General features: G+C 43.3%; 1 protein-coding gene across 1 annotated transcript; it reads left to right on the top strand.

Annotated features, from left to right (window-relative positions):
* The first annotated feature begins 145 nt into the window (after window positions 1-145).
* ccdc43 (coiled-coil domain containing 43) lies at window positions 146-22,946 on the top strand. The gene is made up of 5 exons (XM_072487062.1): window positions 146-360; window positions 2,302-2,392; window positions 2,626-2,761; window positions 9,220-9,275; window positions 21,995-22,946. Exons 1-5 carry the CDS (start codon window positions 184-186, stop codon window positions 22,180-22,182), a joined length of 648 nt encoding a protein of 215 aa, XP_072343163.1. The 5' UTR covers window positions 146-183; the 3' UTR covers window positions 22,183-22,946.
* Window positions 22,947-24,561: the final 1,615 nt, after the last annotated feature.

The following is a 24,561-nucleotide window of genomic DNA, read 5'->3' as shown; positions in this document are numbered from 1 at the left end:
GCGCGTTGAGAGGGGGGGGGGCGGGGCGGGGCGCGTTGAGAGGGGGGGGGGGGCGGCAGTGAGGGGGTGGCAGGGCGCGCGGGGGGGCGGGGCGATGTGAGGGGGAATTGTCAGGCACCTCGGCGGGCAGTCGCAGCTCTGACAGGACCAAAGCCGCCCCCCTCCCCCCCCCCCACATACAAGATGGCGGCGCCCAGCGGAGATGTGGCGGCGGGGTTTGGAGCGTGGCTCAGTAAACGGTTGGAGGAGTTGGAGATAGATGAGGATGTTTACGGCTCGTACATCAACGGAATCCTGCGGGAAGAGGAGAGCGAAGAAGAAAAATCTGAGGCTCTCCAAGCCATATTGTCGGCATTCATGGTGAGTTTGGATTCTATGGACGTGAGATTCAGCCTGAGTGAGATCCACGCTGTCTGATAAAACACAGACTTTGTCCACTTTATCGTGATGCTGTTTCCTTTTACTTCTCCCTCACGCGTTTTAGTCGGGAAACGTATCTGTTTGGAGTTCGGTAATTTGAGACGTCTGTTGTAACTTGATAGGACGTGGCTAATTCTGTTTCACCAGACTAAATTTAGCCATTTTCCCTCACGTAGTTCTTAACCCATGTTTGTATCAGAACAGTGCTGAAGAAGTACATATATTTCTAGACAATTAAGGCGTCAAGTGGTATGGGACGAGTATGACGTTGAGATGAGGATCAGCCGAGATCATGTTGAATAATGGAGCAGGCTCGATGGGCCGAATGGTCTACTTCTGCTCCTATTTTCTACATTTCTATGTAACAGGGAAACAAAATATTCTATTTTCGCCCATTGAATTTATTGACGTTTAATTTTATTTGACTTACTGCTCCGCTGACCCCATTTCCATTAGGCTACTGACCATCAATTTCACTTCCTGGTTGATGCTACATTATTTTGTAAATGGTTCCCCGTTCTCGGGTACTACACCCTTCTCTTTCAAGTTCACAGTGACCAATAACCCCACTCAAAAATAAACGACAGAAATGTCTCTGCTCTTGCAAACTATTACTCATCTAATCTTAGCTTTCCTTCCAAGTCATTGAGCGTGCTAACACTTCCAATCTGGTGTCCATCTTTCCTGCAAGTACTTGTTTGAATTGCTGTAATCAGGCTTTATTCCCTGTCACAACGTCAAAACAATGTTCCAAAGGGCATCCTGTGAGGCTGCACGCATTATTGTTTTCATCAATTTCTGCAACCTTCAATGATTTTGCTATACTAGCCTCCTTTAGTGCCACTCGTTTGTTGTGGAACTGCCGTGGCTTCCACCCTTTCATGTCTAATAAATGCCAGAATATCTCCAGTAAGAAGGCTTCAAACACCAGGTTAAAGTCCAACAGGTTTGTTTCGAATCACTAGCTTTTGGAGCACGGCTTCTTCCTCGGGTGATATCTCTAGCAATTGCTTCTCACTCCTGAACTGTCACCTCTGGAGTCTCAGAGATCTGGATGTTATTGGAGCTGCACTCATGTAGGTAAGAGGAGAGTGGGGGACTTGATGGTAATGCAATTGCATATCAAGAACTGGTGGTTATGCTTTTCAGTGTTGAAGATGAATGTTCCCTGACACTTTTGATGTACACGTTACTGGCCACTAGAATGCAGTTCCGGTCTTGCTGCATGTAGGTATTGACTACTTTGTTTTGAGGAACTGCAAATGAAACTGCATTCTATGAACTGCTGCACCTCTGGTCCTATAATAGATACAAGGTCATTGATGAAACAACTGAATATGGTTGGGCCCAAGATGCTCTTTGAAACTACCTAAAAAAGCTGAGAATCTTCTGTTGTGATGCATAGGGGCCGAGATGATTGACTTTGATGTCAAGGGCAGTCACTATCATCTCATGCCTACAATTCAGCTTCTGTTTTGTTTTGAACAAGTCTGTCATAAGGTCTGCAACCGAGTGGTCCTAATGGTACCCAAACTCTGCATTGGTGAACAGTTCATTAATTCGTAAGCACTGCTTGATGGATCCCTTTTGTCACTTTTCTGATGATTGGGAGCAGGCTGTTGTGGTAATTGGCTGGGTTGGATTTGTCCTTTTTTTTTGTGGACCGGATATATTTGGGCAATTTTACACATGATATTGTACTGGAATAGTCTAGCGAGGGATGGTCTAATTATGAAGCACAGGCATGACAGAATCAAAGCCCACAGTCTTTGTTCATAAAATAAAACCATGTACACAAGTCTGTATTTAGTCTTGAATTTGCTGCTAATATTTCCTATGCAGCAGGCTGTATTAAATCTGCAATTCTGCTATTTCTTTCAGGATGAAGATTCATTGGCAATCATTTGCAAAGAAATAATTCAAAAGTGGTCTGAAACCACAAACAATCTCTCACAAGAAAAAAATGTTGAAGGTAAAGATCAAGATAATCTCAGATGTCCAATAATTGCTGTTGGTTTTTGTTTTGCATATTTTAAATGCATGAAGTCAATACATTGGGTGAGTACACATTATAACTAGGATATTTCTGTTTAGTTCATACAAATGTTAAAAATTGCTGTAAAGATAATATGAGAAAGAAAAATCTTTGCTTCGATTGTATAAAATGTAATATCTAACTAGATTTTTTCCATCTATATTTTTAAGATGAAGTACATGCCATTGCGAGTATGATTGAGAAACAGGCTCAAATTGTTGTGAAACAAAAAGATGCTTCAGAAGAGGAGAAATCTAGGAAAGCTGCAGTTCTTGCACAGTATGCAAATATAACTGATGAGGAAGAATATCCTTTCTGGTATTGCTTTCTTGGGAAGAAGAATTAAGATCTATTCAGTGGAATAGCTTTCCTGACATCAATTTGAAAGCCTAGTCTTGCTCTTTTTCTATTCTCCCCTCCTGCAAAAAAGTAATAAATATTCATGATATTCAATGACTGCAGGGGCAGGTTTAACTGAACAGCTGAATAATGGGAGACCTTTGTTTCACTTTAAAAGTACAGAAATATATAAAAGACACTTTGAAAAGAAGGAAGATTAGTAAGTATTGCTAATAAAACATTTTGTAGGTAGTAATATTACTGCAGTAATAATCTTTCCTACAAATATGAGCGCGAGAAAGTGCTCTGATCAGAAATAATGTATTGCAAAACAAATAATATTTTGGTATTTTAAAAAGCAGGCCTCATAAAATTAATGTCTTTCTATTCCTGGCGAATCTGTCTCTTCCACTTGACACCATTAAAGTAAATTTTTTGGCATTGATTCTTTTGCAGTTTGTTGCAAATTGGCAACTGCATTGCCTAGAAAACAAAAGTGATTAAAATTCATAAATAATCTGTTGATTGCTGAACACTTCGGCACAATTTGAATATGTGATCTGACATAACCTCAGGGTCCACACATCACAGACAGCCAGCTCCACCTGTCTCATGCCCTCCATTTGCTGTGCTGCTTGCCCACAATCCAGTATTGGATGAACAGAAATTTGCTCCAAATTAATATTGGGAAGACCAAAGAGATTTTCTGATCCTCTCCACAAAGTCCATTCCTTAGTTACAAACACCATCCTCCTCGTCGTCACTGAAGAGGCTAAATTGGATTGTTCGCAACCTCCCGGCTTGCATCCCATCTTTCACCCTCAGACCTAAGATTATCCAAAACTCTGCTGCTTGAATCCTAATTTTCTCCCAAGTCTCATGCATGCGCGCACCACCCATATTTGCTGACCTACATTGGCGCCTAGTCTAGTAATACTTAATTGTTAAACTTTTTATTCAAATTCCTCTATCAGTTCACCCTTTCCTAATTCTAACTTTGCCCCCCCCCCCATTTCCCACAACCCTACTAAGATCTCTGAATTCTCCATTTCCGGCCTCTTTGTGCATCCCAGTTTTCTATGTTAAAGGTACCATATAAATACAACTTTATTCTCTTCCTGCTTTTGTAGTATTTGTTTATCATGCAGCCTAATAATAGATATCTACAAATTATCCACAGCACAGAAACAGCCCATATGGCTGAACTGGTTCGTGCCATTTCTTGTCTCCTCTTCCTCTAATCCTATCGCTAGAAATGAACCAAAATGCTTTGTTTGCTTTTGTGAAAAAAAGTCTTAATTAATCTGTATTGTTATTTTTTTTTCATTATTGATCTGAACTCTCTTATCCCTCTGTTGCATTTACCCATTTAGCCACTTTCCAACAAAACTGTATTTATATTGTGCCTTTAACACATGTCCCAGGGTGTTTTGCAGCATTATAAAACAAAATTAGACTTCGAGCCACATAAGGTGATATTAGGGCAGGTTGCCAAAATTTGGTCAGAGATTTTACAGAGTATGTAAAATGAAGGAAGAGAGGCAGAGTGATTTAGGGAGGGAATTCTAGAGCTTGGCCCCATGGCAACTGAAGATGTGATCACCAATGGTTGAGCAATTAGAATCTGAGTTACTGGAGTGGCCAGAATTAAATGAGCTCTGATGTTGATTCTTGGAGGGTTTTGGGATTGGAGGAAACTACATGGGGGAAGCCATAGAGAGATTTGAATACAAGAATGAGAATTTTTAAATAGAAGCATTGCTTGGCTGAGAGCTAATGTAGGCCAGTGAGCACAGGGTGATTGGTGAATGGGACTGTGTGTGAGTAAGGACATAAGCAGCAATGTTTAGGGTGGCATCATTTAAGACAGATAGCATGTGGGAGGTCAACCAGGAGTGTGTTGGAATAGTCAAGTCCAGGGGCCAAATGAATGCGGGTCTGAGTGATACAGAAGCTGAGGCAGTGGCATAGTGAAAGGTGGAAATAGGAAGTCTTGTTATTGATGTAGATGAAAGCTTCATATCTCATCTCTGGATCTAATATAACACCAGGGTTATGAATCGTCTTGATTGAGCCTCTGGTTGTCAGAGAGAGAGATGGAGTTGTCAGCTGGTGAATGGAGTTTGGAGCAGGGTCCAAAGAATGGCATCAGTCTTCCCAATATTTAATTGGTGGAAGTTTCTGCTCAGATATGTAATCTGATAATTTGGCAAATGTGCAGGAGGGAGGTTTGGGGAGGTAGAATTGGGTGTCATCAATATACATGTGAAAAGTCTGTGCTGTGCTTTAGGATGTCACTGAGGGATAGTGTGTAGCTGAGAAATTAGAGGGGCCAAGGATAGTTCTTTGGGGCTCTGGTGCTGGCGCTGGAAGAGGAGTTTATTGTCAGTGATACTCTGGCTAAGATTAGATAAGAATGGAACCAGTGAGTGCAGTCACATTCAGGGGAATGTCGCTTCCTTATTCTTCCTACCAAAACCCATTAATTTGCACTTCCCTATATTGAGGTTCTCGCACCAATTGCACATGTATTCTGTAAGTTCATTAATGTCTTTTTATGTTTTGTTCCTGACTCTACATGTTCTGACCTTTATTCAGGAGTCTATTATATGATTCCTTATCAAAGGCTTTTTAGAAATATGTTACATATAATGGCTTACTCTGATCGTAATTAGACAGCCAGGCAGTGAAGGAGAGACGACTAGAGCCTAATTTAGCACACTTTTATGAGTTTGATCTTATAGGTTACATGCACCTCCAATAAACAGCCTCCTGTATAAAGTACAGATGAAGCCTCAACATCCAATTGATGTATTATAACACAATTGAAATTGTAGAAAATGAAACATGGGGGAATCATGGATAATACTTTGAAATTTCTATTTGTTTAAAAACAAGTTGAGAATTGTGATCTGGGATTCTAGTTAAGGTTGGGTAGATGATTAATTCTTCTAGCTAATGTATCCGCCAAGTTTCTTAATACTGTGGTGTAGCATTAGAATTTTCATACAGCTCACACAACTTCAGGCCATCTGCTCCCATAAGCATAGGTACGGTAGCTTAATTTATATCGGGCTGATTGGCCACAAATTCAAATCACACCATAGTAATGTTTGAAATTGAATTCCACAAATGTTTCTTGTTTGTCACAAAAATGTAATTGCTTTAGTAATACCCTCCAAGCAAGGCAATATGCCAGCTGATTTTAAACCTAAAATAACTGATACAAATTGATGGGAGGGTTTTAAGTCTGGAAACTATCCAGCATGGTAGTGCAGTGGTTAGCACTGTTGCTTCACAGTACCAGGGATCTGGGTTCGATTCCTGGCTTGGGTCACTGTCTGTGCGGAGTCTGCACGTTTTCCCCGTGTTTCCGTGGGTGTCCTTGGGAGCTCTGGTTTCCTCCCACAAGTCCCGAAAGACGTGCTTGTTGGGTGAATTGGGCATTCTGAATTCTCTCTCAGTGTAGCCTGGACAGGAGCCGGAGTGTGGCAACTTGGGGATGTTCACAGTAACTTCATTGCAGTGTTAATTTAAGCCTACTTTTGACACTAATTAAGATTATTATTACCCATTCCGCTCCCGTCTCTTTGATCCATCCTCGTACTTTTTCTGTGGTAGCTGCCCAGTGGTAGAATAGGACGTTCGGCATGGCCTGGACCCCCCAAATTCCTCGTTCTCTGTAGGTTGCTGTTGCGGATCCTGGCGTTCAAAAGAGCTAAAACGATTTAAGATGACTTTCATAGCTCGGCGAGAGTTCAATCTAACATCTGTACCATCCAGTTGCTCTTCAAATTCCCATGCTTTACTTTAGCCTTAGAAGTCCCATCTGCAAGGGCATTTTCAGTTGTGACAAAGCTGGTTGCCTCTTATTTGGTACCTCAGAATAAACTCAATTCTTTATCAAATTCTCCTTGTTTAGCATCTCTTATTTGTTTAGTGTTAAGTTTATTGGCAACAATCAAACTTTTACGATTATCAAATCTTCTGTTTATAGTTTTGTTCTGAGAGCGTTCCATGGCCTTTATTTCATTGTCTAATCTATTCCAATTAGGGCCTCTAATTGCACTTTCATATCTGTCAGGACTATTACTGTGAAATCTCCCTCTTGCGTTGTCAGAGAGTTTTCCTCCGGCTTGTGATCGGGTTCTAATGCAAGAGTCACTTCCAGACCAACTATCAGAGCTTGCACTATTCTTTCTTGCTCTCCACTTTCTTTCTTGCTCTCCACTTTTTCGTCCCATTCTGCCATCTGTGGATCTTGCACAACCAATATTTAAACTCTGCAGTAATTTTTCCTGCATTTCTCACAATTGTCAAATTAATTAGACCATTCTGGACATATGCCACCCAAGTATCCACTTAGGGCGATTGATCTTTGAGTATGATGGCACTGTCATGTGTGGCACGATCAGTGACATTACTATTCTATAGCCCTTGATCTCCTGTATTCTGTTTATCTGGACCTTCATCAGAAAACACATGAGCATTTGAGGTGCTTCATTTACTTCTATGTGCTAATCAGAATCTGATATTCTTGTTACCTGTTCTTTGGGCATTCCTGGGGGTCATTCACCTAGTATTGCTGTTCTAATGTTGTCATCTGCTGTAATAGCTAAAGGTGCTTTCTGTCTCATTCTGCCTGTCTCTAATCTTGTCATTGTATTGATGCCTGTGTCCAGTATGTGGACCATTTTGAACTAATGAGTCTTCTACATTCTTTGTGTCACTGCGGAGTGTCCCATTTGTTCCACAAGAGACTGAAGGAAACAACTGTTTACCAGGATATCTTTCAAGTTACCAAACATCTGATCCAACAGGGCCTCTCCCTCCAAAAACTAAGCATGAGTGAGAACCAGTAGCCAGCCAAATGTGATAACTTAGCATGTTCCAACAATTTCAATGTTGGTATTGACGAAGGGATCCCCAAATTGAATTTTGTCAATCCTTTTTGCAGTCTGTTAAAGTTCATGATATATATTTCTATGGAATGATAATCTGTTTTCTGAAATATATTAAAATCTGACCATTTCTCATGGGCATCGAACAGGTTTTTCTTTTTGTACATTTCATCCAACGGTCACAGATGGTCCAAATCTTCATCACTATAATTCTTTACTTGATTTTATTTCTTGTAGAAAGCAACAATGCCAACCCCATATCTTGTTTCCTATTTGGTAGGAACATAACCTTTTTCCACATATCCACTTCATTATTTCATTGTCATTTAGCTTTACAACTTTAACTCTGGTTGACTGTATTTCCTAAGCTTTGGGAAAGTTAGCAGCTTCATCGGTGCAAGGACTTGGTGGATCCAGGAGGTACACGCTCTCACACCTATCTCCTAGATCCAGGTCTTGGTTGGAAAAGCTCCCACAGGGCCCCTGAGTTTTGCCCCGACCAATACTCTGATCTACCAAACAACAATCCAGCCTTGCATCATCCTGCTTGTCAAGGCATCTAACCAGTGTCTCCATATCCTGCACACTATGAGGCTTCCAATCTCCCCATGGCCCTTGATCATCTTCCCTGATGGTCAATTAAGTAAAGATTCTCCTACTGTGATTCCAGTCCCACACTGTGATTGACTTTTAATATCTGGTGAACTGAGGATGGACAATAAATACAAGCTTACATATCTCCTACATTGCTAAATTCTGGGTCAATTTCTGTTGGCTTAAATCCACTTGGAATTGGATGATGTGACCAAATGTAATATTACTGGAACATTTTGTTCTACTACAGTTGATTTTAAACCCATTTCCCAGAGGTGAATGGACTGTAAATTAATTCACTTAGTTACTTGTTTGGTCTGTTTATTTTCTTTTTGCAACAATCTTCTTGAAGTTACTTTTTTGGGAATGATTAAATGATACACTGTCAGTCAATCCCTGCTGTTAAAAACAAAAACTGCAGATGTGAGCAGTGGACGTCGAAAATAAATCCGACATAGTCTGGAATATGGAAAGATGGAGAACAAGGGTGGGTCTGCTAAATGCACCTTTTATTCGTTCAAATGCAGTTTAACCATCAAACAAATGAGCAGAAATAGACCATTCATCCCATCGAGTCTGCTCTGCCATTCAATGAGAACATCGCTGATGTGATAATCCTCAACTCCACCATCTGTCTATCTCAGCCATGAACACACTTAACCACCCAACCGCTACGCTAAATAATTTCACAGAATCACTATCCCGAGAGAACATTTCTCCTCATCTCTGTCTTCAGTGGGTGACTCCTTACTCTGAGATTATGCCCTCTGGTTCTAGACTCTCACAAAGGGAAACAACCTCTCAGCATATGTTTGATATATATATATCTGAAACAGCGATGTGACCAAATCGAGTCATCCAACAGCTAATCGTATGTTGATATTATTTGTTACTCACAGCTTAAACTTTTAGTTTCTTTAACTTGAGCACTGAAGATGAAGAAGCCCGTGCAACAAGTGGATCGTTTAACTTTGACAGTGATAAATGTATCCTTTATCCAATGCATTTCGTTTGGTCTTCTATGGACAGCTGAAGTTAATTTGATCATTCTTACAGTCACAGCTTCATCACTGCAAAACTATGCAATATCTAAAATTATATTGCCTATTATAGGTTTTGGTTAAAATTACTTGCATGAATTAGTGAAAGTTGTGCAGGGTACCAATTTTATTGTTGCCTGCATTTGTTGAGTAGCCGCTTGAAGAGTTTACAATTACTAAGTTAAATTCATCTTTAAAATGTGTTTAGTCACCAAATGCATTTGGTATTTCAAGGCTGTAATAAGTTTTGTAATGGATCAAAATCATTCATTAGCATGTTCTAAGCTCAACACGTGTGACGATAATAAGTGAAGTGGCCTACATTTTGGATTATTTTCCTTGGTGCTGGTGATAGGCTATATCCTGTGCATTACTTCAATAGTAACGAATATAGAACATTACAGCGCAGTACAGGCCCTTCGGACCTCGATGTTGCGCTGACCTGTGAAACCAATCTACACTATTCCATTATCATCCATATGTTTATCCAATGCCCATTTAAATGCCCTTAATGTTGGCGAGTCCGCTACTGTTGCAGGCAAGGCATTCTACGCCCTTACTACTCTCTGAGTAAAGAACCTACCGCTGACATCTGTCCTATATCTATCTCCCCTCAATTTAAAGCTATGTCCCCTCGTGCTAGCCATCACCATCCGAGGAAAAAGGCTCTCTGTGTCCACCCTATCTAATCCTCTGATCATCTTGTATGCCTCAATTAAGTCACCTCTTAACCTTCTTCTCTCTAACGAAAACAGCCTCAAGTCCCTCAGCCTTTCCTCATAAGATCTTCCCTCCATACCAGGCAACATTCTGATAAATCTCCTCTGCACCCTTTCCAATGCTTCCACATCCTTCCTATAATGCGGCGACCAGAACTACATGCAATACTCCAAATGCGGCCGCAGCAGAGTTTTGTACCGCTGCAACATGACCTCATGGCTCCGAAACTCAATTCCTCTACCAATAAAAGCTAACACACCTTTTGCCTTCTTAACAACCCTATCAGCCATTTATGGGATGAATGGTCTGTGAGTGGCAACTTTCAGGGATCTATGTTCATGGACACCAAGATCTCTCTGCTCATCCACACTACCAAGAATCTTACCATTAACCCAGTACTGTGTATTCCTGTTACTCCTTCCAAAATGAATCACCTCACACTTTTCTGCATTAAACTCCATTTGCCACTTCTCAGCCCAGCTCTACAGCTTATCTATGTCCCTCTGTAACCTACAACATCCTTCTGTACTGTCCACAACTCCACCAACTTTAGTATCATCCACAAATTTACTCACCCATCCTTCTCCGCCCTCCTCCAGGTCATTTATAAAAATGACAAACAGCAGTGGCCCCAAAACAGATCCTTGTGGTACACCACGAGTAACTGAACTCCAGGCTGAACATTTCCCATCAACCACCACCCTCTGTCTTCTTACAGCTAGCCAATTTCTGATCCAAACTTAAATCACCCTCAATCCCATGCCTCCGTATTTTCTGCAATAGCCTACTGTGGGGAACGTTATCAAACACTTTACTGAAATCCATATACGCCACATCAATTGCTTTACCCTCGTCCACCTGTTTGGTCACCTTCTCAAAGAACTCAATAAGGTTTGTGAGGCACAACCTACCCTTCACAAAACCGTGTTGACTATCCCTATTCAAATTATTCCTTTCTAGATGATTATAAATCCTATCTCTTATAATCCTTTCCAAGACTTTGCCCACACCAGAAGTAAGACTCACTGGTCTATAGTTACCGAGGTTGTCTCTACTCTCCTTGAACAAGGGGACAACATTTGCTATCCTCCAGTCTTCTGGCACTATTCCTGTAGACAATGACGACCCAAAGGCTCTGCAATCTCCTCCCTAGCTTCCCAGAGTATCCTAGGATAAATCCCATCCGGCCCAGGGGACTTATCTATTTTCACACTTTCCAGAATTGCTAACAACTCCTCCTTATGAACCTCAATTCCGTCTAGTCTAGTAGTCTGTATCTCCGTATTCTTCTCAACAACATTGTCTTTTTCCTGTGTGAATACTAATGAAAAATATTCATTTAGCGCCTCTCCTATCTTCTCGGACTCCACACACAACTTCCCACTACTGTCCTTGACTGGCGCTACTCTGACCCTAGTCATTGTTTTATTCCTGACATACCTATAGAAAGGATTTTCCTTTATCCTACCTGCCAAGGACTTCTCGTGTCCCCTCCTGGTTCTTCTTGGCTCTCTCTTTAGGGCCTTCCTGGCTAACTTGTAACTCTCAAGCGCCCTAACTGAACCTTCACATCTCATCTTTACATAAGCAGCCTCCTTTCTCTTGACAAGTGATTCAACTACTTTAGTAAACCACGGTTCCCTCGCTCGACCACTTCCTCCCTGCCTGACAGGTACATACTTTCAAGGACACGCAGTAGCTGTTCCTTGAATAAGCTCCACATTTCAATTGTGCCCATCCCCTGCAGTTTCCTTCCCCATCCTATGCATCCTAAGTCCTGCCTAATCGCATCATAATTGCCTTTCCCCCAGCTATAACTCTTGCCCTGCGCTATATACCTATCCCTTTCCATCGCTAAAGTAAACTTAACCCTGGAGGAGGGCGTAGAAGGATGGGTGAGTAAATTTGCAGATGACACTAAAGTCGGTGGAATTGTGGACAGTGCGGAAGGATGTTACAAGTTACAGAGGGACATAGATAAGCTGCAGCGCTGGGCTGAGAGGTGGCAAATGGAGTTTAATGCAGAAAAGTGTGAGGTGATTCATTTTGGAAGGAATAACAGGAAGATAGTACTGGGCTAATGGTAAGATTCTTGGCAGTGTGGATGAGCAGAGAGATCTCGGTGTCCATGTACATAGATCCCTGAAAGTTGCCACTCCGGTTGAGAGGGTTGTTAAGAAGGCGTACGGTGTGTTAGCTTTTATTGGTAGAGGGATTGAATTTTGGAGCCATGAGGTCATGTTGCAGCTGTACAAAACTCTGGTGCGGCCGCATTTGGAGTATTGCGTGCAATTCTGGTCATCGCATTAGAGGAAGGATGTGGAAGCATTGGAAAGGGTGCAGAGGAGATTTACCAGAATGTTGCCTGGTATGGAGGGAAGATCTTATGAGGAAAGGCTGAGGGACTTGAGGCTGTTTTCGTTAGAGAGAAGAAGGTTAAGAGGTGACTTAATTGAGGCATACAAGATGATCAGAGGATTGGATAGGGTGGACAGTGAGAGCCTTTTTCCTCGGATGGTGATGTCTAGCACGAGGGGACATAGCTTTAAATTGAGGGGAGATAGATATAAGACAGATGTCAGAGGTAGGTTCTTTACTCGGAGAGTAGTAAGGGTGTGGAATGCCCTGCCTGCAACAGTAGTGGACTCGCCAACACTAAGGGCATTCAAATGGTCATTGGATAGACATATGGACGATAAGGGAATAGTGTAGGTGGGCTTTAGAGTGGTTTCACAGGTTGGCGCAACATCGAGGGCCAAAGGGCCTGTACTGTGCAGTAATGTTCTATGTTCTAATTGTAGTTACTATCACCAAAGTGCTCACCTACCTCCAAATCTAACACCTGGCCTGGTTCATTACCCAGTACCAAATCCAATGTGGCCACGCCTCTTGTTGGCCTATCTATATACTGTGTCAGGAAACCATCCTGCACACATTGGACAAAAACGGACCCATCTAAAGTACTCGAACTAAAGCGTTTCCAGTCAATATTTGGAAAGTTAAAGTTCCCCATAACAACTACCCTGTTACTTTCGCTCCTATCCAGAATCACCTTTGCAATCCTTTCCTCTACATCTCTGGAACTTTTCAGAGGTCTATAGAAAACTCCCAACAGGGTGACCTCACCGTTCCTGTTTCTAACCTCAGCCCATACTACCTCAGTAGACGAGTCCTCATCAAACGTCCTTTCTGCCACCGTAATACTGTCCTTGACTAACAATGCCCCCCCCCCCCTCTTTTACCACTTCCCTGAGCTGACTGAAACATCTAAACCCTGGAACCTGCAACAACCATTCCTGTCCCTGTTCTTTCCATGTCTCCGAAATGGCCACAACATCGACGGGTACCAACCCATGCTGCAAGTTCACCCACCTTATTCCTCCTGGCGTTGAAGTAGATACACTTCAAACCGCCTTCCTGCCTGCCGGTACACTCCTGCGACCTTGAAGCCTTACTCATGACCTCACTACTCTCAATCTCCTGTACACTGGAGCTACAATTCAGGTTCCCATCCCCCTGCTGAATTAGTTTAAACCCTCCCGAAGAGCATTAGCAAATTCACCCCCCCCCCCCCCCCCCCAAGGATATTGGTGCCCTTCTGGTTCAGGTGTAGACCATCCCATTTGTAGAGGTCCCACCTATCCCAGAATGAGCCCCAATTATCCAGGTATCTGAATCCCTCCCTCCTGCACCATCCGTGATCAACTGTTCTCTCTCCCTATTCCTTGTCTCGCTAGCACATGGCACGGCTTACAACCAGAGATAATAGTAACCTCAATAGTAATACACCCTAGAATATTCTCAATCTTACAAGAGTCAGCTTAAAATGAAAGCAGTTAATATATAATAGTGAATTTTTAAAAAGTTGGTTATGAAGGTCTTTATCTTATTTGCATTTGTAAAAGTCAGAGCTACATAATTAATGTACTGTATGGAGTAATCTGGAGTCTTTCTGGCTTTCTTAGTCCTAAAAAGACTATTTAATTAAAAAAGGTTGGTAATATTGCATGCTAATTTTTATATTGCACTGTTGCAGAAAAAGTAACATGCTACTTGATATTTTATAGGCCACCAAACAGTGGGAAAGAGATAAGAGGAGCAGATTTGTATGGACATTACAGAAAGGTGATGAGTTATGGAGTAGTGATAATGGGAGACTTCATTTCAATATTGAATGGGGCATTGGTAATGTTAAAGGTGGAGAAATTTCTGAAATGTGAACAGGAGAACATTCTTAAGCAGTATGTTAAGAAATGTGGGCATTGGTGCATAGGCCAGCATTTATTGCCCATCCTTATTTGCCCTTCAGAAGATGGTGGTGAGTTGCCTTCTTGAACTGCTGCAGTCCTTGAGGTGTAGGGAGGGGATTCCAGGATTTTGCCCAGTGACAGTCAGAATGGTGAGTGACTTGGAGGGGAACGAGGGAAACCTCCAGGTGTTGGGGTTTCCACGTACCTGCTGCTGTTGTCCTAGGTGGTAGTGGTCATGGGTTTGGAAGATGCTGTCTAAGGAACCTTGGCGAGTTACTGCACTGCAACTTGTAGATGGTATACACGGCTGCCACTGTTCATCGGTGGTGGAAGGTTTGAATGTTTGTGGAAGGGGTAGCAATCAAGCGGGCTGCTTTGTTCTGGGTGGTGTCGGGCTTCATGAGTGTTGTTGGAGCTGTACTCATCCAGACAAGTGGAAAATATTCCATTACACTTCTCACTTGTGCTTTGTAGATGGTGGACAGGCTTTGAGGGTCAGGAGGTGAGTGACTCGCCGTAGGATTCCCAGCCTCTGACCTGCCCTGTTAGCCAGAGTATTAATATGGCTAGTCCAGATCAGTTTCTGATCAATGGTGACCCCCATTGTGGGTTTCGTGCAGATGGTCCACCAAACATGCTGAACCAAATTTCAGTGCTTGCCTCCACGAGGGCCATTTGGCTGCTATGTTTTCTCAAGAGAAGTGATCTGTAATGCACATGTTTGTAGGGTTTTATTTTTATGGTGCTCTTGTATTGTTTGCACTGACCACCTTGATGCGGGAGACATGACCGTCTCATCCTTCTGAAGGATGGCTGTTGAGCTAAGCATGCTGGAGAACCAATTCTCATGGTGGACCTTTGCTGTCATTGGAGGAAGCGTTCAAGAGCTTTGAGCCTACAACAGACCCAGGATTCTGTGCCAAACAGCAGGATGGTAAGGATAATGGCTTGGTAGAGTTTGATTTTCGCTTCGGTGGAATGCCATGCAACTTCAGGACATGATCAGGGATGTCAAACTTGCTTTTGGATATGTGCACAGATATCATCAGTAGTGTGGCATCTTTGGAGGGCCAAGGTTATGAACATTTTTGTAGTCTTGAAACTGGTGGCATCAATGGTTATGGGTGCGATTCTCTGGAAAAAAATTCCAAGTGCTGTATTGAGTGGGAATTGCCGCATGTTTCCCAGCATGAGGCCGGCAACACTATTCAATGTTAATTGGTCCACTTCACGAGGCCTCACGGTCCTTCCACCCAGAATGCCGTCTTGCCAGCTGATTCGATGGCACCGCACTCGCCAGTCCCCCGCTAACAAGGTCGAGCAGCACTTAGGCTGCACTTGCTCAGCCAACCCCAGCCAGCTCACAACAATGGCGCTAAGGAGACCGGCCCCAGGATTCGGGGATGCTGACCTGGGGAGGCTCCTGGAAGCCGGAGACATGGTGGCGGCATCAGTCAGCTCGGGCAGTGCGACGAGGAGGACTGGCCTCCAGTGTCGGAAGAAGGTCAATGACCCATACCAGGCAGCCAGAGTGAGTAGACCCCAACCCTCCCTTCATCCCCCTTCAGCATTCCCTCCACCCGCCCCTTCAACTCTCCCTCCGCCTCAACCCTCCCCTCCCCCTCCCATAACTGTGAACCACGCATATGGCTAACAATGCCCTCTCTGTGTCCTGTCGGGCACAGTCATCTATATAATAGGAACTGATTACTGCCTCTGTAACTTTGGAGACACACACAATGGATAGAAGAGCTTCTCTGAATGGAATCTAATGTTGATGCTTGCAGGTATGTCTTTGGTGGCTTCCTTAAGCACGGGAGCAAAAAAGATTTAGGGAGCCACAACACAGCCTTGCTTTATGTTACTGGTTACTCCAAAAACATCTAACATCTTACCACATACACAAACATGCCCAACCAAGAACTACAGTAGGTGCAGGATTTAAGACAAACATGTTCAGATATCCTGGGTGGGATTCTCTGTCCCGCCACACCAGTTTTTGGAGTGGCACGCCCTCGCCTGCAGTGGGACTCTCCATCTCGCCAGCCGGACAATGGGGTTTCCCATTGTGGGTAGCACCACGCTGTCTTGGAGGGCATCATCCATGAGGCTGTCTGGTAGATCATTTAATTGGACCCTTGTGAGGATCTTTCCACTGATTGAGGGAAGACTTGATCCTTGATTGTTGCTGCATATATTTTTTAGATAGCTGACTATGTTGGCATCCTTGAGATCATGTGGAACGTTTTCCTGACTTGTGATACTCTTGAAGCGAACTGCAAATTGTTAACAAGTTCTGTGCTACTAGAGTTCCAAAATATAGTGTGTCTGCAGTTTGCTCTGATCATGCCCGACGAGAGGAAACACCCAGCTTCCAAGAAGGGCATCAGCTGCTTCTGATTTAAGAAGATTGGAGATATTTTCACCATTCCGATCAAAGTCTTGGTGCTTGTATTTGCTGTATCTCAGGACATCTGAAGTCTAGATCTGTTCACGGAACTGTTTCCATTTATTGTCTACATCACTTGGAGAAAACTACAGAATTACATCAAATTGTGTAGCAAGTTCTAAGGCAATAATGGGGTTTGATAGTTGCCCAGATCATGCATGGCAAGTCCATTTAAGATTTTGTGGCTGTGGTCTGTCCAGCAGTTATCTCCTCACATGGCCTGTGAAACTCCCCAGGTTCTGTTACATCTGGTCCATGTTTGTGCCCTAGGTGCCGGGTGAATCAGGCGTCCAGATATTTAAATGAGTCATAAGGCCCGGTGAATGTGGTGTCTGGGTACGGCTCATTTTAATATGCAGATACAGATCTCGCCCAGCGAGAGCGCAATCCAGATTGGGCGGAGCAGGTCAGGTGACTCGTGATAAGCGCGGAGCGGGGCCCAATTTGGGATGCGTGCATGATTCACCCGGTGCGGTCACTGAATCATGCCCATGAACTTGATTAAAAATGGAGTGTTCCGATAGTACTGTCACCAATTGCTATGTGAAAATTGGGTACTGTGTGGTCATCATCCATTACCATTTGCATGCAACCTGACATTACATAGACAGTAAATTAGAGCTGAAAATTACATTTGAGGTTGCGTCTGATCAGGAAGCTGGCTCTGATGGAGCAGGTTGAATTGTGACAATAAGCGATTGTGTATGTGACACACATTGAGTGTTTATCCTGCCGGAATGTGGTGACTGGGGGCTTTTCACAGTAACTTCATTGAAGCCTACTTGTGACAATAAGCGATTATTATTATGTCTCTTCATTCTGCTTAGGGGCTGGTTTAGCACAGGGCTAAGTAGCTGGCTTTTAAAGCAGACCATGCAGGCCAAGCAGCGCGGGTTCAATTCCCGTACCAGCCTCCCCGAACAGGTGCCGGAATGTGGCGACTAGGGGCTTTTCACATGACTTTCATTTCATTATGCGCATTCTGCTTTTGTAATAAATAGTATTTTATTGTCACAAGTATGAAGTGACTGTGAAAAGCCCCTAGTCGCCACATTCGGCGCCTGTTCAGGTATGATGGTACAGGAATTGAACCCGTGCTGCTGGCTGGCCTTGTTCTGCATTACAAACCAGCTGTGTAGCCCACTGAGCTAAACCAGTCCTCATAGAACATAGAACGATACAGCGCAGTACAGGCCCTTCGGCCCACGATGTTGCACCGACATGGGAAGTCAAAAAACAAAAGCCATCTAACCTACACTATGCCATTATCATCCATATGCTTTTCCAATAAACCTTTAAATGCCCTCAATGTTGGCGAGTTCACTACTGTTGCAGGTAGGGCATTCCACGGCCTCACCGCTCTTTGCGTAAAGAACCTACCTCTGACCTCTGTCCTATACCTATTACCCCTCAGTTTAAGGCTATGTCCCCTCGTGCTAGCCATTTCCATCCGCGGGAGAAGGCTCTCACTGTCCACCCTGTCTAACCCCCTGATCATTTTGTATGCCTCTATTAAGTCTCCTCTTAACCTTCTTCTCTCCAACGAAAACAACCTCAAGTCCATCAGCCTTTCCTCATAAGATTTTCCCTCCATACCAGGCAACATCCTGGTAAATCTCCTCTGCACCCGCTCCAAAGCTTCCACGTCCTTCCGATAATGCGGTGACCAGAACTGTACGCAATACTCCAAATGCGGCCGTACCAGAGTTTTGTAGAGCTGCAACATGACCTCATGACTCCGGAACTCAATCCCTCTACCAATAAATGCCAACACTCCATAGTCCTTCTTCACAACCCGATCAACCTGGGTGGCAACTTTCAGGGATCTATGTACATGGACACCTAGATCCCTCTGCTCATCCACACTTCCAAGAACTTTACCATTAGCCAAATATTCCGCATTCCTGTTATTCCTTCCAAAGTGAATCATCTCACACTTCTTTACATTAAACTCCATTTGCCACCTCTCAGCCCAGCTCTGCAGCTTATCTATGTCCCTCTGTAACCTGCTACATCCTTCCGCACTGTCGACAACACCACCGACTTTAGTGTCGTCTGCAAATTTACTCACCCACCCTTCTGTGCCCTCCTCTAGGTCATTGCTAAAAATGACAAACCGCAACGGCCCCAGAACAGATCCTTGTGGTACGCCACTTGTAACTGAACTCCATTCTGAACATTTCCCATCAACCACCACCCTCTGTCTTCTTTCAGCGATCCAATTTCTGATCCACATCTCTAAATCACCCTCAATCCCCAGCCTCCGTATTTTCTGCAATAGCCTACCGTGGGGAACCTTATCAAACGCTTTGCTGAAATCCATATACACCACATCAACTGCTCTACCCTCGTCTACCTTTTCAGTCACCTTCTCAAAGAACTCAATAAGGTTTGTGAGGCATGACCTACCCTTCATAAAGCCATGCTGACTATTCCTATCTAGATGATTATAAATCTTGTCTCTTATAATCCCCTCCAAGACTTTACCCACAACCGACGTGAGGCTCACCGGTCTATAGTTGCTGGGGTTGTCTCTACTCCCCTTCTTGAACAAAGGGACCACATTTGCTATCCTCCAGTCCTCTGGCACTATTCTTGTAGCCAATGATGACATAAAAATCAAAGCCAAAGGCCCAGCAATCTCTTCCCTGGCTTCCCAGAGAATCCTAGGATAAATCCCATCAGGCCCCGGGGACTTATCTATTTTCAGCCTGTCCAGAATTGCCAACACCTCTTCCCTACGTACCTCAGTGCCATCTATTCTAATAGCCTGGGTCTCAGCATTCTCCTCCACAACATTATCTTTTTCCTGAGTGAATACTGAGGAAAAATATTCATTTAGTATCTAGCCTATCTCTTCAGACTCCACACACAACTTCCCATCCCTGTCCTTGACTGGCCCTACTCTTACCCTAGTCATTCTTTTATTCCTGACATACCTATAGAAAGCTTTTGGGTTTTCCTTGATCCTACCTGCAAAATACTTCTTATGTCCCCTCCTTGCTCGTCTTAGCTCTCTCTTTAGATCCTCGCTACCTTGTAACTATCAAGCGCCCCATCTGAAACTTCACTCCTCATCTTCACGTAGGCCTCCTTCTTCCTCTTAACAAGAGATTCCACTTCTTTGGTAAACCACGGTTCCCTCGCTCGACGCCTTCCTCCCTGCCTGACCGGTACGTACTTATCAAGAACACGCAGTAGCTGTTCCTTAAACAAGCTCCATATATCCAGTGTGCCCAACACTTGCAGCCTACTTCTCCAACCTATCCCCCCAAGTCATGTCTAATGGCATCATAATTGCCCTTCCCCCAGCTATAACTCTTGCCCTGCGGGGTATACTTATCCCTTTCCATCACTAACGTAAACGTCACCGAATTGTGGTCACTGTCCCCAAAGTGCTCACCTACCTCCAAATCTAACACCTGGCCTGGTTCATTACCCAAAACCAAATCCAATGTGGCCTCTCCTCTTGTTGGCCTGTCAACATATTGTGTCAGGAAACCCTCCTGCACACATTGTACAAAAAAACGACCCATCTAATGTACTCGAACTATATCTTTTCCAGTCAATATTTGGAAAGTTAAAGTCTCCCATAATAACTACCCTGTTACTTTCGCTCTTATCCAGAATCATCTTCGCCATCCTTTCCTCTACATCCCGAGAACTATTTGGAGGCCTATAGAAAACTCCCAACAGGGTGACCTCCTTTCCTGTTTCTAACCTCAGCCCATACTACCTCGGAAGAAGAGTCCCCATCTAGCATCCTCTCCGCCACCGTAATACTGTTTTTGACTAGCAGCGCCACACCTCCCCCTCTTTTGCCTCCTTCTCTGAGCTTACTAAAACACCTAAACCCCGGAACCTGCAACAACCATTCCTGTCCCTGCTCTATCCATGTCTCCGAAATGGCCACAACATCGAAGTCCCAGGTACCAACCCATGCTGCCAGTTCCCCTACCTTATTTCGTATACTCCTGGCATTGAAGTAGACACACTTCAAACCACCTACCTGAACACTGGCCCCCACCTGCGAAGTCAAATCTGTGCTCCTGACCTCTATACTCTCATTCTCCCGTACCCTAAAACTACAAGCCAGGTTCCCATGCCCCTGCTGCATTAGTTTAAACCCCCCCAAAGAGCACTAACAAATCTCCCCCCCCCCCCCCCCCCCAAAGGATATTTGTGCCCCTCAGGTTCAGATGTAGACCATCCTGTCTGTAGAGGTCCCACCTTCCCCAGAAAGAGCCCCAGTTATCCAGAAATGTGAATCCCTCCCGTCTGCACCATCCCTGTAGCCACGTGTTTAATTGCTCTCTCTCCCTATTCCTCATCTCATTATCACGTGGCACGGGCAACAACCCAGAGATAACAACCCTGTTTGTTCTCGTTCTGAGCTTCCATCCTAGCTCCCTGAAAGCCTGCCTGACATCCTTGTCCCCTTTCCTACCTATGTCGTTAGTGCCAATGTGGACCACAACTTGGGGCTGCTCCCCCTCCCCCTTAAGGACCCGGAAAACACGATCCGAGACATCACGTACCCTTGCACCTGGGAGGCAACATACCAAACTCTCTCTCGCTCCCACAAAATCTCCTATCTGTGCCCCTGACTATCGAGTCCCCAATTACTAATGCTCTGCTCCTCTCCCCCCTTCCCTTCTGAGCAACAGGGACAGACTCCGTGCCAGAGGCCCGTACCCCGTCCCCCCCCACAAGTATCCAAGCGGTATACTTGTTACTCAGGGGAACGACCGCAGGGGATCCCTGCACTGACTGCTTCTTCCCAGTCCCTCTTACAGTTACCCATCTATCTCCAATCTTTGGTGTAACTAATTCCCTGAAGCTGCTATCTATGACCCCCTCTGCCTCCCGAATGATCCGAAGTTCATCCAACTCCAGCTCCAGTTCCCTAACTCGGTCTTGGAGGAGCTGGAGATGGCTGCACTTCCTGCAGGTAAAATCAGCAGGGACACTAACGGCATCCCTCACCTCAAACATCCTGCAGGAGGAACATTGCACTCCCTTCCCTGCCATCCCTCTAACCTCCAACCAAGATCTAGTTAATAAATAAATTAAAAAAAATAATAATGACATTCTCTCAATTGCCATTTGGTTTTCATCCAATTCTCCTATCCCAAAGTAATTTTTATATAGTAAATAGCAAATGAAGAATTTTAATCATTAAGAGAAATTGTGTGATAATTACCAGAATACCATTTATTTGGAATAATTCCTTAATTTCACTTTAGCTCTTTTCAAAAACACAAATGTTGAGGCTGTTCTTGTTGCAAAAAAGGCAGAAAGGGAGAAGGCTCGGGGAGATGCACAAAAGAAGAAGGAGCAAGATAAACTACAACGAGAGAAAGACAAGCTTGCAAAGCAGGAAAGAAAAGAAAAGGAGAAGAAGAGAACACAGAAAGGAGAACGAAAGCGATAGGTTATTTGAAAAAACATAGTAGACTGGAGTGTGAAAGTGATCAGAGCTACAAAGTTTACAACCACAAGTAATATGAATCGTGAAACACCAATGACATTTTTTGGGAAGGGATGGCGGGGAGTCTAGTTAAGTGTGAAAAATCTTTTTCCTTCATAAAATGCCAAACTTTTGAAAAATAGTCAAATTTGAAAGTTCAAGGTCATAGTAAAAAATCTTGGATAGGTCTTTCGTGTATCATAGTGTTTAATTAGGCATTTTGAATCCATCACGTTTCAGTTGGCTATGTCTATAACAATTGAAAATAACCTGCACAGAGGAAACCAGTTGAAACACGCTTCGATGGAACCCCTTCAGTGAAGAGATTTGAAAAATTGAAGAATAAAGAATGTCTGTAGACCCAACATCGGCTTTTCTTTTCAAGGCATTTTTGCCAGTTTCTGGACAGTTTTAACCATTTTTGACTGAAATGAGATCATCCATTTGGCAGCATCTTTGGAGAGACAAAGTTAACCTTTTGGGTTGGTCAGACTGGAAATGTTAACTGCAAAACTGCTGACTGTTTCCAGCATTTTCTGTTTTATTTCAGATTAGTATTCTGTTTTTTCATCACTTATTTTGCTTTTTGAGGAATGTACTTTCTAACACTGAAACTGAAAACATCTACTGAATTTATTTGAGCTATTATTCACTTTGATTGTATGCTTGGGAAAATAAAGTATTTTTCATTGTAATTCATAATAAAAGCTAATTTGTCACCTGGTAAATGCAGTATGTTGTTTAAATGAAGACACTGGAAAGCTATTGATAGCTGTTCCTTTTAAGGGAACAGTTTTCAGCTGAAAATTTTAACTACCTATCCACTGTTCTTCCTAGCAGAAATTAAAAACATCCTTTCTGTAGAAATCCAGCTTTGAAGGGCACCGCGGTGGTTAGCACTGCTGCCTCACGCACCGAGGTCCCAGGTTTGATTCCGGCTCTGGGTCACTGTCCATGTGTAGTTTCCACATTCTCCCTGAGTTTGCGTGGGTTTCGTCCCACATCCCAAAGATGTGCAGGCTAGGTGGATTGGCCATGCTAAATTGCCCCTTAATTGGAAAAAATGAATTGGGTACTCTAAATTTAAAAATAAAATGCAGCTTCTATTACTGTAGATCATGGCGTATAAGATGACAATTCTTTTGGCAGCAAAAATCATGTTTAGGCATAAACTCAACATACAAGAACCTTCCCCACTGTTATACTCACATTCAGAGCTAGCCTCAATTTTCCACTTCAGAAATGCATATTTTACTTTTATAGTTGGCGCATGGAGTCAAGCAGCTGTTCAGGCCATGTTGTCATCAAGTTGCACAGGAGTTTAAGGCAAGCCTGCGCAGAGGCCAGTGACTAAAAATGATCAGGTATTAAGTTGGTTTCAAGCTAAAAGTTGTGCCATTTGCTAACTCGTCAAATAACCGCTCCAGTAAAAGAATTTATTTTGTTAAAAAAAACATATGCGAGAATGGAAGGAATCTGTCCTGAAGAAGATTCCCCACACCAAATGAGCCAGCCACTGACTTAATTTTAAGAAGCATGTATTGGAATGGGAATTCAAATAGAATGATTATCTGAAATCAGTGTATATATGCACTTAAGTGGACCAGATCAAACCTAGTCCAAAGATGAGCAACTTAGTTTGTGCAGCTGCTTTGTGGAATGAAAATATCTAGTGTGGCAGATAAAGTCACTTAAAAACCAAAAGACCTCTTCCAGAATTACCAGTCTCCAGTGATTCATCAGATAGCTGCAAAAACACGAGCACCCATAATGTCACATTGGCAACATATTGAAATTGTCCATTTCACTATGTCGAACCAAATTGGAATGGAAGGTTCAGAAATCGTTTGCAGTGAAAACTGCAGGACATAAATAACAAGATTCACAGTAGTGCTCGCCTGCATGGCTGATGGAATGAAATTAAAGCCTTTGGTAATTTTCAAATGTAAACAAAGTTGAAAATCAAATTTTGTGTGACAATGGTTAGGCGAATGAGGATGGAGTGACATTGTCAATTGTATGGAATATGTTTCCCAGTGGCCTCAGCTTATTTGCATAACCATATTCCGATCCCATATAACCAAATAGATAAATAACACCCAAATTCTAGTGAGACCAGTGTGCCTAATGACCAGAATTCACCTTTGTGCTTCAACAAACTTCAGAATCATGTTCATGCAGAATGGAAAAGGCGGATGTTTGATCGAGAAAAAAACTTTCTAAAGAGTGGGAATATGTGTGCTGTCCTGCTTGATGTTTTGTGTGGTTTCATCATCAAATCGTGTGATGCTTTTAATGTACAAACTGTCATAAGATTGTTCAAAAATGTGAAATATCAAACTT

The sequence above is a fragment of the Scyliorhinus torazame genome, chromosome 21 (genome assembly GCF_047496885.1).
Source record: "Scyliorhinus torazame isolate Kashiwa2021f chromosome 21, sScyTor2.1, whole genome shotgun sequence".
Taxonomy (NCBI): domain Eukaryota; kingdom Metazoa; phylum Chordata; class Chondrichthyes; order Carcharhiniformes; family Scyliorhinidae; genus Scyliorhinus; species Scyliorhinus torazame.
Note: the sequence above shows the minus strand (reverse complement) of the source record. Positions and strands in the feature narration are given on the sequence as shown.